A 14,838-nucleotide genomic window follows, 5' to 3' on the forward strand; every position below is an offset into this window, starting at 1 on the left:
GATGGAGAGCAAGGAGAGACAGCCAGGGGATGGAGAGCAAGGAGAGACAGCCAGGGGATGGAGAGCAAGGAGAGGCAGCCAGGGGATGGAGAGCAAGGAGAGGCAGCCAGGGGATGGAGAGCAAGGAGAGGCAGCCAGGGGATGGAGAGCAAGGAGAGACAGCCAGGGGATGGAGAGCAAGGAGAGGCAGCCAGGGGATGGAGAGCAAGGAGAGACAGCCAGGGGATGGAGAGCAAGGAGAGACAGCCAGGAAAGAGAGGAGAGACGGCCAGAGTTTTTTTTTCTTCATTGGTAGATCTCATGTAGCTCGTCATTTGAAAAGTAGATCTTAACACAAAAATTGTGGGCACCCCTGATGTTAATGATATGATTTAACCATAGCTGACTTCCAATGCAGGAATTCTGTTGAGAATTTTAGAGCTAGCTCTGGTAAGCTTCTTTTAAGCTAAAGTTGCTAGTAATGCAAATGATGAGGCTAAACAGAGGAGTGGAATACATTACATTGTTGGATATCTTTGTTTCATCACAAACATGGATCCCTTTGTGTCTATTACTCACAGAAAGAGAACTTGAGAAATAGGTTTATTGGTTCGTTATAGATTGTAGATTATAGAGTCATTTTGTATATTTGCCTGAAGGTCTACTCTTTATTATAAGGCCCTCTAAATGTTTTCAGTTCACTTGTACTATTGTTTTTATATGTGATGTTTTAACAGCTCATCTAAAAACTGTAATGTCTTAGGTTTCAAACTCTTTTCATTCAAAAGTGTTATTGTGTAAGTGCCACACTAACCCAGCTTTACTAATAACATGAATGAGCTTTGTTTCTGAAAGCTGTACTAATCCACATGCCTGTTTGAATGTTTGCTACAGGAAGCGAGCAGCTGCAAAGCATCTAATAGAACGCTACTACCACCAGTTAACTGAGGGCTGTGGAAATGATTCCTGCACGAATGAGTTTTGTGCTTCCTGTCCTACTTTTCTCCGTATGGATAACAATGCAGCAGCCATTAAGGCCCTCGACTTATATAAGGTTAATGCAAAACTCTGTGATCCTCATCCCTCTAAGAAAGGAACCAGCTCGTCTTATCTAGAGAACAACTCCAAAAGTGCCCATAACAACTCGTGCACGGAGAGAAAGATGAACAAGAAGGAAGTGCAACCCAGGGATGACTTCAAAGGTAAAAACCATTAGAGTGATTTATCATAATACTTGAACTACAGTTGGCCATGCGTTGATTTCGCCTCGCATTAACACAATGAAATGATGCCTGCAGCATCTGTAGCAACTGTTATATACAGTATATGCGTGTTTGCCCAAGCTAAATTGATTTTCTCTGGGTATCTCCGATATCCATTTGTATCCACAGTTACCACTACCGTATTATGCCATAGTGTAAAGAAAATCTACCCTATTCCTCTGCCAAAAGGTGTTTAGAACCACACCAAACCTTCTCAAATAGTTTCTTGTTTTGAAGGAAATTCTCCACAAACCACTGACAACCTCTCACAAGACCCCTTATAAAGTAGGTCCCGAATGGTCATCTCTTGGGTAGCTACTGCTATAGCTCTGGAAATGGGGACGCCTCCATCTTACCACATGAGTCTGTATTGTTTGGAATGGTTTCCTTCTTTATGGCAAACCCTATAGAATGACTCGAAAGTCAAAAACTAATTGCCAGGCTAGTTTTATGTTTAACAAAATGCTCATCTGCATATTGCTTAGGTGATCTCCAGGCTGATATAAAAGAATCAAATTAGGAAGCTGAAGCCAAAACCTTCTTTTTTTTTTTTAGTTTTGGATAGAGTGGAGAGGGATTAGAACACCTGCCAGGGTGTTACTGCTGTGTATTCCCATTAGGAAGATTCACTCTCCCTATTCGACCTGATGACCAATAGATTTAGATTAGGTTTTAGGTTGTCACCAGAACAAGAATAGATGGGAAATCTTCCATTCGGGATGTTGGAGCTGATGACCCCACTGATCACCAGGAATTTCTTCACTTCCTGTTTTGGCTTTTGGACAGGATCTCCAAAGAGGATAAATCATTGGTGCCATTTTAGCTGGATTGTTTGTAACCATAGCAGACACATTGTATGATGTTTAAAGAGCAACATTCTCTGCAGAAATGACAGCATAACAAAGCATGGGTGTTATGGCTACAGAATTTCCAGCTAAATGGACGCCAGCAATTTGTCTTCTGACAAGTCACCCGTTTTTTCAACTGTTTGCACTAACTGCTGCTTAAAATAGAACAGGGCAGTACTTCTCTCTGTTCCAGTGATGCAAAGTCTGCAAACTCCTTCACCTGTGCCTACATCTTCACCCCAACTTCTTATAAGTTCGGCATCTTCAGTCATCTTGATTGGCTGGCCCGGGATGATGTAACTCCTGTGTATTGTAGTTAATTCATCTTGGCTCCAAAGCATGAACTGTGCATTCCTAGTGCTAATCAAGTTTGGTAGCAGGCAGGCAAGAAGAATGAATGCAGATGAGACACGGGGATTTACGCAAACTGGAGTAGCTGTGCATGGCAACCAATCAGCATCTCTTTCATTTTCAAATCTTAACTGAACAAACAAGAGAAGCTGATTGGTTGCCATGGGCAACTGCTCCAGATTCGCTGTGCTCCAGTTTTGATAAATTGCCACCATAGTATGCATCTTTGGCAATAAAAAGCTACCACTTTAACCCAACATGTAATATGCTGGCATCCAGCTGAGAGGGCATAGACAGAGATAAACAACAGTTTGGTATTTTCAGTGTAGCCCGCATTATCACAATTTAGCCATATAATACTGGTGTTTACATTATTTTGTCCACCCCTGTAGACTTGTTTTGCATGTATTGAAATCTTCAGCCATTATGTTCAAATATGTTGAGTGGCTTTTTGCAGCAGACCGATTTGGAGTGACATTGCTGAGGTGTTGATAAAACACGTATTTCTTTGCTCTCCCTTTTAGATGTGTCTTTCTTGTCTGAAGAAAAGGTGTATGAAATTCTTGAATTATGTCGGGAAAGAGAGGATTACTCTCCTCTGATCCGAGTGATTGGGAGAGTATTTTCCAGTGCCGAAGCCTTGGTTCAGAGCTTCCGAAAAGCAAAACAACATACTAAAGAGGAGCTTAAATCCTTGCAGGAAAAGGATGAAGACAAAGATGAGGATGAAAAGGAGAAAGCTGCTTCATCTGCTGCTGCTATGGAAGATGACTCTGCAGCTTCTTCCTCCAGGTTAAGCGACGGTGCCCAGGGAGATAACAACATACTGAAATTAGGTCCAGAAGAAGTGTCTCTAGACATTGAAGCAGTAAGACGGGTCTATCACAGGTTACTTTCTAATGAGAAAATAGAATCTGCCTTTCTTAATGCACTTGTCTACCTGTCTCCCAATGTAGAATGTGACTTAACTTATCATAATGTATATTCTCGGGACCCGAATTATCTCAATTTGTTCATTATAGTAATGGAGAATTGTAATCTCCATAGCCCGGAATACCTGGAAATGGCTCTACCATTGTTCTGCAAAGCAATGAGCAAATTGCCTTTGCCAGCACAAGCAAAACTTATCCGACTTTGGTCAAAATACAGCGCTGAGCAGATTCGCCGCATGATGGAAACGTTTCAGCAGCTGATAACGTACAAAGTTATAAGTAATGAGTTCAACAGCCGAAATTTAGTGAATGATGATGATGCTATTGTGGCCGCCACAAAATGCCTGAAAATGGTTTACTATGCAAATGTAGTAGGGGGTGAGATTGAGACAGATCACAATGAAGACGAAGATGATGAACCAATCCCCGAATCCAGTGAGTTGACCCTCCAAGAGCTACTGGGTGAGGAGCGAAGAAATAAGAAAGGGCCCCGAGTGGACCCCCTGGAAACGGAACTTGGTGTAAAAACAATCGATTGCAGAAAACCTCTCATCCCTTTTGAAGAATTTGTTAATGAACCACTAAATGATGTTCTTGAAATGGACAAAGACTATACTTTCTTTAAAGTAGAAACGGAAAATAAATTCTCATTTATGACATGTCCTTTTATCCTGAATGCTGTAACAAAGAATCTGGGCCTCTACTATGACAACAGAATCCGCATGTATAGTGAACGACGAATCACAGTACTTTACAGTCTAGTACAAGGACAACAGCTCAATCCATATTTGAGACTCAAAGTCAGACGAGATCACATCATTGATGATGCTCTAGTTAGGGTATGTATGACAAACCTATTCATAGTTATAAAAGCTTTCTTCACTTTTAGTTGGTTTAAAAAGAATCTGAACACATTTTACATGCTGCTGATGTGAGTGGGTATAACCACCCACTGGCTTCCTATATCTCTCAAGCGCTCTTGTGATCATACCCATGTCAAGCAATTACAAGGCAAAGTAAGGATTTCTCTTTCTCCTATTATGTTTTCTGTACTGTCCGTCCAGCAGCTGGTAAGCAAGACCAATAAGTTCTGTTATCTTGTTGCTGGAAAAGTATGATGAGTTGAGATATAGGAAGCAGGTAAGTGAAACCTTTGGGGTTACTTCACTTGTAAGCTTAATTTTTTTCCACAGCTCAGCAAATTTAAGTAAATAAGTAGATTTGGCAAGAGCTAGACAAATCCTAGCATATAGTCATATAACCAGTACACCCTAATAATACTGTTGCTATCTTACATTTGTGAGACCTTTTTTTGGTGTAAATGGACACAATTCATTTTGCAATCATTTGTCCACCTCTGGTCAAGTCAGGTGAAGTGTTTAGAAACTTGAAAATGTTTGAGCTACTCCAGACATGATCTAAAGGTCCAACTGAAAGCTCTTTTCGCTTAGTATTGCTTATGAATACCTTTTACCTTGGCTTAAAATGTCTCATACAAAAGTAGACTTCCTTGCCCAGGGATATCTGAAGCCAACGCTGGGCCCCTTAGTCAGCCTGTGGGTTTTCAGTAGTGATGAGCGGAGGCTTGATTTGAACCCCTGGCTGCATCTGATTGGGATGTGGGGTGTCGGTCACGGTTTTGCACAGGCTTGGGCAAACTGAGTTCACACCAACATGCGCCCATCACTAATTAATCGGACATTGGCAGATTAATTCAATAAGACTGTGCAAAGAGAAACATCCAGTCAGAATCCTCTTGTACTGGTCTGTAGAATTTGGATTGGTTAATAGGGATTACTACACTGTATGGTTTGGTCTTTGCCATTTTTTTTTTTTTAATAAGACCACTGATGTTCTAGGGCGACTATATGTGCAGTTGTCTTTTCACCTGATATATTTGTATATGGTTGAAGGCTAGATCTGAAGACGTAGTACAGGTAACTTGAAGTAGCATTAAAGAAAGGGCGTTTTTTTACCATAATGCATCCTCTGCATTAGGGTAAAAAATGCCCAGTACCTTTTTGTCTCTCCCCCCACACTTACCTGTCACTGCCACCTGTCCCCACAGCGATTCTCCGTCCTGAACTTCCTGGTTGCGGGGGAGGGAGATTGAGGGCAGAGGAGCCATAGGCTCCTTCCGGTGTCAATCAACATGTGGGGTGGAGAGGAGAGGCCAGGCCTGCTGCAGGGCTATGTGTGTGTGTCTATGGATACACCACAGCCACTGCGGGAACGGCCGGGAACATGCACGCACTGGTGCCTCCACAGCAGCCGCTTAGCAGATCGGAAAGGGGAAACCAGCCCCTCCCCCTGTCACGGCAGAGAGCCGTGACAGGATCGTAGGTGAGCGAACGCCGGTATGTGTTCGCTCACCTCCCGATCTACTGAGCCGACCTGTGACAGTTTCATTGTCACAGGTCGACTAGAACTATGAATTGAGTGAAAAGCACTCTCCTCATAGTTCTCCTTTTAATTTTGTCTAGCAACCAAAAATGATGGCCACAGAGAAATGAAAGTGTTTTAAATGGGACCTGTAAATCCCAATTCACACCATCGCGTAGTGGGAATGTACTTTGCGATGGCGTTTGTTTCCTGCGTTGGCGCACGTCCCTGTTAATTTCAATGGGTGCTGCGTGTGCGACAAACTTGGGAAAAGTTGCTCGTGTAGCAAAATCTGCTACGCGTGTTTTTTTTTTTCCAGCTGCGTTTGCGGTGACATTAACTAGTAATGGCACCACAAGCATGCCGCTGGTTTTGGATGCATTCTGTGAACACGTGGCAAAGTGGCCATTTTTTCACGAGTTTGCCGCACGTTCATGAAACGTTAGCTTAACCTTTTTTGGCCTAGTCCTCTGCAGGGTCACAGGAGGACATTTACTAATGTCCCCCGATGACCCAAAACTCTGTATATAGTGGGCTATTGCCCACTGTATGCTGAGACTGCAAGGCCACTCCACAACCTGGACGGATCCTGGCAATACTGTCGATTTACCCCGCTGGCTGATTGACAGCTGGCTCTGCCTTTTTAAGGTAGAGCCAGCTGTGCCCGCCCCCTCCCTATCTGTTTCTGTTGGAGAAACAGGGAGGGGAGGAATCCCTGCAGGGAGCGAGTGACTGACAGTCACCACTCTGCAGGGAGAGGATCGGGAGTCGGCGGTATGTGTTCCCTGACTTTGTGATCAATAGAGCTGACCTGTGACAGCTTCAGTGTCACAGGTCGGCTTGAATTATGGGAATGAGTCCCATAATTCTCCTTTTAAGGTTAGAATGTCAAATAATGACAAAAAACTCCCATTGGTCTCCAAGACCATTCCAACCCTATAGAAAATGAGTCACACTTGTTATATAAAGTCTAGTACTCTGCAGTTTGGGTGAAGTAGACATTTTTGTGAGTCTTTTCAGGGGCTGACATTAAAAATATTGCATGTTCATTGCAGATGCCTTGACCTGAAATTCAATCTAGTTCTTGCAGTTTAGCCTTAGAAAGTTTCTGCAGTGACATAACAAACTTTTGTACTTAACCAGTTCACCAGAACTCTAGGTACAGTATAATGGTTAATGGAGGAGAAAAATGGTTCTTCCTTGTGAAATTGTACAGCCTTGTTATTTGACAGCTATGTTTTCACACATGAGGCTTTCCTTCACACATCATTTTTTCCCCCTTGGTTTTGGTCCAATAAATGTAACATTTCTCTACCTGTCTCTGCCCAGATGCTGCTTAATTACCCATTTATACGTGTTGCTGATTTCTGGCACATTTTTGTTGCGTATGCTCTTTTTATTATTATTTTGGCTATGGTTTTTCTTTTATTAATTGAGATGCAGTAAAAAAAGAAAACAATTTCAACCTATAATGTCATCAGGGGACAGATGAGGCAAAATATATTTCACCTACAATAGAAGCCATTCAGTTATAATGAAAGGGAGCTAGGAATGCGTGGACACACAATGGCTGGCGAGTTAAATGGAGCTCTAGCATTTACTTATTTTTCTTATTTTGTCTTTAGCTAGAAATGATTGCTATGGAAAACCCAGCAGACCTGAAGAAGCAGCTTTATGTGGAGTTTGAGGGGGAGCAGGGGGTGGATGAAGGAGGAGTTTCCAAAGAGTTTTTCCAGCTGGTTGTGGAAGAAATATTTAACCCCGATATAGGTAAGTGATTTTGCAATGCTGCTTTTTTTATTCATTGGGATCTTGGGTGTTTTTAGTATAGCTCGTTAATGAAAAGTATTCCATATACTTATAGTTAAAGTGTATGCAAACCCTGATAATGATCTTTTCTTATTTGCTCTTTTTTTGGTCAGTTATAGATATTTGAAAGTGTTTTTGTTACATTTATTTTATAATTGCAAAAAAATACCTGTTAACTTTGCCAGAAATCTTGTGAGCTAATAATGTCCTGTGCACAAGGAGGGGTTATGGAGATGGAGAGGAGGAAAGGTCTGTTTTCTTGTAATCCATCAGAAATAAGGTAGGCAGGGCTGATACCGTGCACTTGGGCGCTCAGAGCCAAAAATACTCTTTTACCACGTTAAAGAGTAAAGTAGGAGCACAATGGAGAGAATTTATCAAAGCACTTGCGACAGTTTTAGCCTCTTAGATTATTTTGTTTAATGTGCAGATCTGTCTTAACATGTGCCCCTGTTTTCTTCAGAGCTTGCACTACTTTTTCAACTGCATGTGTTTTGCACCTTTTTTGCACGTTTTTTCATCTGCACTTGTTCTGGGCTGTCTGAAACTGGAGCATCACCTAAGAAAACACTCGCAACTTAAGAAGTCCCCATGACCACTTCTTCAAGATCCGACAGTTAAGCTTTTCGTCTGAAGTTAGAAGTCTTCTTTCTTGGAGTCTATTAAACCTCATTTATCAACAACATTACACTAGCTTGATAAATCTGGTGCAAATATATTCCGTGCAATTTCAAACACTCGCAAACTGCTTTGATAAATTCCCCCCATTTATGTTTCTGCCACATAAGCCTGTGTGTTCTGTACTTTATGTTTAAAGGTATAAAGCATGGGGAAATTGCTTACAATTTAAAAATAACCTGTACAGAGGCTGTTTTTTGTGGCCAGTGGCGTCATTACTTTTAGATATAGACTCAGAAAAAAACATACAGATCAGTAAAGTCAGTACCTCTTAATCTATTTACTTGTCCAAGGTTAGTGACTCAGTATTGAAACTGTTAATTCAGCATGAAAGCCAGGCGGCTAGCATTGCCAGTAGGAGAGGTCAGCAGTGGCAGTCTCAGTGCTTTCATTGTATAGATGTACAGTGAAAAGGTTTACGTTTACCTGTGCAAACTGTGGTAGTTGGTGAGCCTTCTAGTCCAGAAGGATCTGTTAGTGGTCTGGGATTCTTGGATCCAGAAGGATCTGTTAGTGGTCTGGGATTCTTGGATCCAGAAGGATCTGTTAGTGGTCTGGGATTCTTGGATCCAGAAGGACCTGTAACTGGTCTGGGATTCTTGGATCCAGAAGGATCTGTTGTGGTACCAGACATTATGACCATTCAACATTTGTGAGAGAGAGTTCCAAAAGATAGTTGCCTACAGTTGTTTAGTTTAATGCACATTCTTTCTACTGGGGTTTCTTCTGACCGGTCTGTCGACCTTAACACGTTTGATATTTTCTGGGAACTTGACTGAGTGAGGTTCAGTGGAGGACATGATGGCCCTAGCCCTTATGTAGTATCGTATTAGTGTTTTTCCATCTTTGCAGCTCAATTTGGTAAACCCCCCCCCATTGTATATTTGTATTCCCATTGACTCAGCATACATAGAAAAAATCATTTTAGAAAACATAGTTCTTACCTTTTTTCTAGTTGTTTTTCTTTGGAACAGGATTATGCATGGGCACTTCAGCCAGCTTGTATTGAGAATAACTTTAGGAACAGATTAGTTTGAAAGTACATAAAATGTACCACCCAAGCCTTGATTTCTTTAACCCTTTGTAAAGCTGGGTTCACACCAATAGATTATTTTCGTTCAGCGTGCAAACCTGCGCTTAGTGTGGCTGGACAAATCTCCCATCTATTGTATTCGAACAGTGGCACCAGCCGCCATCGAAATACCCGAATAATGCTTGCAGCTGATTGGAAATACATTCTTTTAGTCTTGTTCTTTGATACTGAATGTCTGGTATAACAGGCTCTCTGTAGTTAACAGTTGGGTTGTAGAGAAAGTATATATCTTACAGTAATATACGTACCCCAGCCTACATATTTGTTTTTTATGAACCTACAAGATTATTCTCATTCAGATGTTTAGCTCTGATACTTAACCTTCGTTATGCAACTCAAATGCATAAGCCCGTTTCTTGCTTTGAAGTAAACCATATCATGAGAGGTCTATAAGGGCTGTCACTGCTGTTATGCTGACTTTGGTACTTTCTAAATGACTAATCTAGAATAAGTATGCAGAGCAGCGAGGTGGGAGGGGTATAGATCCTTCTCTGCATACGTTTTCTGTGTCTGTGGCTTTTATTATAAGCTTTAAAGTGTGTATAAATATTCTTTTCATTCTAATAGTAAATGCCATGTATACTATATTACCTTCTTCCTGCAGGCATGTTTACCTATGATGAGTCCACAAAACTCTTTTGGTACAATCCATCTTCATTGGAGACTGAAGGACAGTTTACCCTCATTGGAATTGTTCTGGGCTTGGCAATATACAACAATTGCATTCTAGATATACATTTTCCAATGGTTGTGTATCGAAAATTGATGGGGAAAAAAGGAACATTTCGTGATCTGTCAGACTCTCATCCTGTAAGTTTGTTCTAAAAGCATTTAAATAGCTCCCTGATGAATGAGCATAGTATAACAATTCATGTTGCTCCTTTTCCTTTCAACTACACTTTCCTATTTTAGATATAGACTCAGAAAAAAACATACAGATCAGTAAAGTCAGTACCTCTTAATCTATTTACTTGTCCAAGGTTAGTGACTCAGTATTGAAACTGTTAATTCAGCATGAAAGCCAGGCGGCTAGCATTGCCAGTAGGAGAGGTCAGCAGTGGCAGTCTCAGTGCTTTCATTGTATAGATGTACAGTGAAAAGGTTTACGTTTACCTGTGCAAACTGTGGTAGTTGGTGAGCCTTCTAGTCCAGAAGGATCTGTTAGTGGTCTGGGATTCTTGGATCCAGAAGGATCTGTTAGTGGTCTGGGATTCTTGGATCCAGAAGGATCTGTTAGTGGTCTGGGATTCTTGGATCCAGAAGGACCTGTAACTGGTCTGGGATTCTTGGCTCCAGAAGGATCTGATCTGTTAGTGGTCTGGGATTCTTGGATCCAGAAGGATCTGTTAGTGGTCTGGGATTCTTGGATCCAGAAGGACCTGTAACTGGTCTGGGATTCTTGGATCCAGAAGGATCTGTTGTGGTACCAGACATTATGACCATTCAACATTTGTGAGAGAGAGTTCCAAAAGATAGTTGCCTACAGTTGTTTAGTTTAATGCACATTCTTTCTACTGGGGTTTCTTCTGACCGGTCTGTCGACCTTAACACGTTTGATATTTTCTGGGAACTTGACTGAGTGAGGTTCAGTGGAGGACATGATGGCCCTAGCCCTTATGTAGTATCGTATTAGTGTTTTTCCATCTTTGCAGCTCAATTTGGTAAACCCCCCCCCATTGTATATTTGTATTCCCATTGACTCAGCATACATAGAAAAAATCATTTTAGAAAACATAGTTCTTACCTTTTTTCTAGTTGTTTTTCTTTGGAACAGGATTATGCATGGGCACTTCAGCCAGCTTGTATTGAGAATAACTTTAGGAACAGATTAGTTTGAAAGTACATAAAATGTACCACCCAAGCCTTGATTTCTTTAACCCTTTGTAAAGCTGGGTTCACACCAATAGATTATTTTCGTTCAGCGTGCAAACCTGCGCTTAGTGTGGCTGGACAAATCTCCCATCTATTGTATTCGAACAGTGGCACCAGCCGCCATCGAAATACCCGAATAATGCTTGCAGCTGATTGGAAATACATTCTTTTAGTCTTGTTCTTTGATACTGAATGTCTGGTATAACAGGCTCTCTGTAGTTAACAGTTGGGTTGTAGAGAAAGTATATATCTTACAGTAATATACGTACCCCAGCCTACATATTTGTTTTTTATGAACCTACAAGATTATTCTCATTCAGATGTTTAGCTCTGATACTTAACCTTCGTTATGCAACTCAAATGCATAAGCCCGTTTCTTGCTTTGAAGTAAACCATATCATGAGAGGTCTATAAGGGCTGTCACTGCTGTTATGCTGACTTTGGTACTTTCTAAATGACTAATCTAGAATAAGTATGCAGAGCAGCGAGGTGGGAGGGGTATAGATCCTTCTCTGCATACGTTTTCTGTGTCTGTGGCTTTTATTATAAGCTTTAAAGTGTGTATAAATATTCTTTTCATTCTAATAGTAAATGCCATGTATACTATATTACCTTCTTCCTGCAGGCATGTTTACCTATGATGAGTCCACAAAACTCTTTTGGTACAATCCATCTTCATTGGAGACTGAAGGACAGTTTACCCTCATTGGAATTGTTCTGGGCTTGGCAATATACAACAATTGCATTCTAGATATACATTTTCCAATGGTTGTGTATCGAAAATTGATGGGGAAAAAAGGAACATTTCGTGATCTGTCAGACTCTCATCCTGTAAGTTTGTTCTAAAAGCATTTAAATAGCTCCCTGATGAATGAGCATAGTATAACAATTCATGTTGCTCCTTTTCCTTTCAACTACACTTTCCTTTCCAATGAGCCCTTAACTATGGAGAAATAACACTTAATGTATTTACTGTAAAAATGAGACAACTTCTACTCCTCTTCTGCTGTATTTTAACAAGTGATGCAGTAGGCGTAAACATCAAAGTTGCTTGTAAGCCACAAAAGACTTCTGAGCCACTGTTTTGAGGGTCTCTCCCATTGTATTTTTCCCCATTTCACAAATGTCACTGAATGAAAACTTGTCTTACAGGTCCTGTTTCAAAGTTTAAAAGAACTGTTGGAGTATGAGGGCAGCGTTGAAGACGACATGATGATAACTTTTCAGATATCGCAAAAAGATCTTTTTGGGAATCCTTTAATGCATGACTTAAAGGAGAATGGAGATAAAATTCCCATTACAAATGAAAACAGAAAGGTATGTAGTTTCTGGATTACTTTTCAGTTCTTAAAGAGGTCAGCCTAAAGCTCACGGTCCCCCTTTGTTGTCTTTTATTTATCAATGGCTGTGTATTAACTAGTTGTAAGTTGCTTTCTCTGTTTGCTTGTCTTTATCTTATCTTGGATATTAGGGAATGTTGGCTCGCTTAGTGTAGCTTCACATCTAGATGTTAAACTTAACAGTAATGTGTCATGCTAAACCTGTAGAAAGCAACGGACATGTATGCAACGGTATTAAAAACAAACCGATTTGGAGCTTTCTGTGTATTGTGCAATTTCTAGTCCAAAATCATGCACGTTCCTGCTCCTTTGAATCCCTTATACTCTGACTTTCCAACAGTGCACAAAACTCACGGTAATGGACAAAGTAACAACCCAAAACTTTGTAAGCATGAGATATTCACTCCTCCACTTCTGACTCTTTGTATGAGGAATGTGTATAAATACAATTTACTTTATTGTGCAACAGGATTATAGATGGACACAAGTCTGATGTCCCTTTTTAGATTTGCAGATGTTTCACTATATTCTCTGTAATCTGCAGTTAATACCGCTTCTATGAAGTTCCTAACATCTAAAGTCTAGTAAAGGTGTCATCCAAAAGTATTACATGAAAAGTCTCTTAGTTCCAGCAGTATATAAAAGATTTGACTGTATCTTCAAACCGTGTCCCTAGTCTCTGAACTCCTCCCTGGGACTTGTAGTTCCTCCAATATACCTGAACGGCACACATGGGTCCTAGCAGCTTATCAGTGTCTTCCTGTTCTTTACTGGCCAGGCCATGTTTTCAGTCTTGCCAGGTGTCTCCAGAGCTTCTGAGCACAGCACAGAGCTCCCCGGGGCTCAACTTCAGGCTAACATCAATCCCGGTCACTACCTACAGGCTTTCTGACTTTCCTCAGCGCCACTAACAATTAAACTGAAAGGCATCTCTCCTTAAATAGTATTAAAATAGTATTAGTATTAAAATAATAGTACTAGTGTTAAAACCGATGGTTCAGCAAAGGCAGACATTTGATAACAGTAGTACGTGGTGTCACATGATGACATCTTCCATCTCAGCCATTCGGTATGCAGTTATTGTTGGTCAGATATGTTTTATTTTTTCTATAGTAGATGCTGATTGGATAGCAGAACTTTTCCTATTGCTTTTGATAATAAAGACAATACCTCAGACATCTGGGTAATCACAAACTGTATTATTAAATCAATCCATGTTCATTGTCCTTTTTTCCTAGGAGTTTGTTAGTCTCTATGCAGATTATACTTTAAACAAATCTGTGGACAAACAGTTTAAAGCCTTCAGAAGGGGATTTCACATGGTCACCAATGAGTCCCCATTAAAGTATTTGTTCAGACCAGAGGAGATAGAACTGCTCATCTGTGGAAGTAGGGTAAGATATTTACCACCTTTGCAGTGCTTTGCTTCTTCTTACTTTTCATTTCCTGAGTTGGGAGGTCACCTACTAACTGTTTTTCTTTCACAGAACTTAGATTTTCAGGCACTTAAAGAAACAACGGAGTATGATGGTGGCTACACAAGAGACTCTCAAATTATTCGGTAGGTAAAGATATTTCAAACCATTTTTTGCAGCAGCAAGGCAGATTATGGAATAGTTGTAGAAAATTGAAGTGGGGTAGTTGCCAATAGACCTTGGCTTCCAGCTTTGTGGGGTCGGTGGGCTGGCGAAGGTTTTAGTTTGTGGAGACTGCATATTTAAATATATTTAGGGCTAAAAAAATGTTTTTCATATATTTCATTTGGTAAAAAAAAAATATTGCTTATGAATATTCCTTTTTTTCTTGATTCATTAGTCTCATATGTTATCCAGACTGTTCTGCAAATAACCAGTTTACATGGCTCAGTAGCTCAAGGTCAAGTTTCCCATAGGCAGCTAAATGCAGCAGAGAAGCAACTTTTCCTCCTGTTTCTTTGCTCTGTAGAACTCTGTACGAGCTTTCCATTAGAGACAGCATCTGAAAGCATTAATGATCTACATATCACAGTTCCCTTTTAACATCGTCATATGAATAATTTTTAATTATGAGCTGCTGATCGGAATGTGCTGATGCAAATCTGTTCCTAGCAAATGTACACTTTATACCATAGTGCAAAAGATAGAGGGGTCAATTGTTGGGTTGACCTGAATTTGAGCAAAGTCTACACAGAAGCAGGATATTGTGACAGCCTCAGGATAAAACTTTGAGGAGCATTTTGTTTTCTTCTAAACATGTACATGCATAAACACTAGCAACATAAACTGGTAAATGGTCATTTATTTTCACTAAATA

The 14,838-nt window shown here is 40.5% G+C and overlaps 1 protein-coding gene across 1 annotated transcript in view; it reads left to right on the forward strand.

The window, feature by feature from the left end:
* The window catches only part of UBE3A (ubiquitin protein ligase E3A), a 43,087-nt gene that overhangs the window by 22,104 nt on the left and 6,145 nt on the right, over positions 1 to 14,838 (forward strand). The window contains exons 3-9 of the mRNA XM_018563355.1: positions 874 to 1,181; positions 2,965 to 4,211; positions 7,380 to 7,524; positions 9,939 to 10,144; positions 12,359 to 12,523; positions 13,785 to 13,940; positions 14,034 to 14,107. Coding sequence (XP_018418857.1) covers positions 874 to 1,181; positions 2,965 to 4,211; positions 7,380 to 7,524; positions 9,939 to 10,144; positions 12,359 to 12,523; positions 13,785 to 13,940; positions 14,034 to 14,107 — 2,301 coding nt within the window. The remainder of the gene's footprint in view (positions 1 to 873; positions 1,182 to 2,964; positions 4,212 to 7,379; positions 7,525 to 9,938; positions 10,145 to 12,358; positions 12,524 to 13,784; positions 13,941 to 14,033; positions 14,108 to 14,838) is intronic.

The sequence above is a fragment of the Nanorana parkeri genome, unplaced genomic scaffold (genome assembly GCF_000935625.1).
Source record: "Nanorana parkeri isolate BGI_ZX_2015 unplaced genomic scaffold, ASM93562v1 scaffold21, whole genome shotgun sequence".
Classification (NCBI taxonomy): domain Eukaryota; kingdom Metazoa; phylum Chordata; class Amphibia; order Anura; family Dicroglossidae; genus Nanorana; species Nanorana parkeri.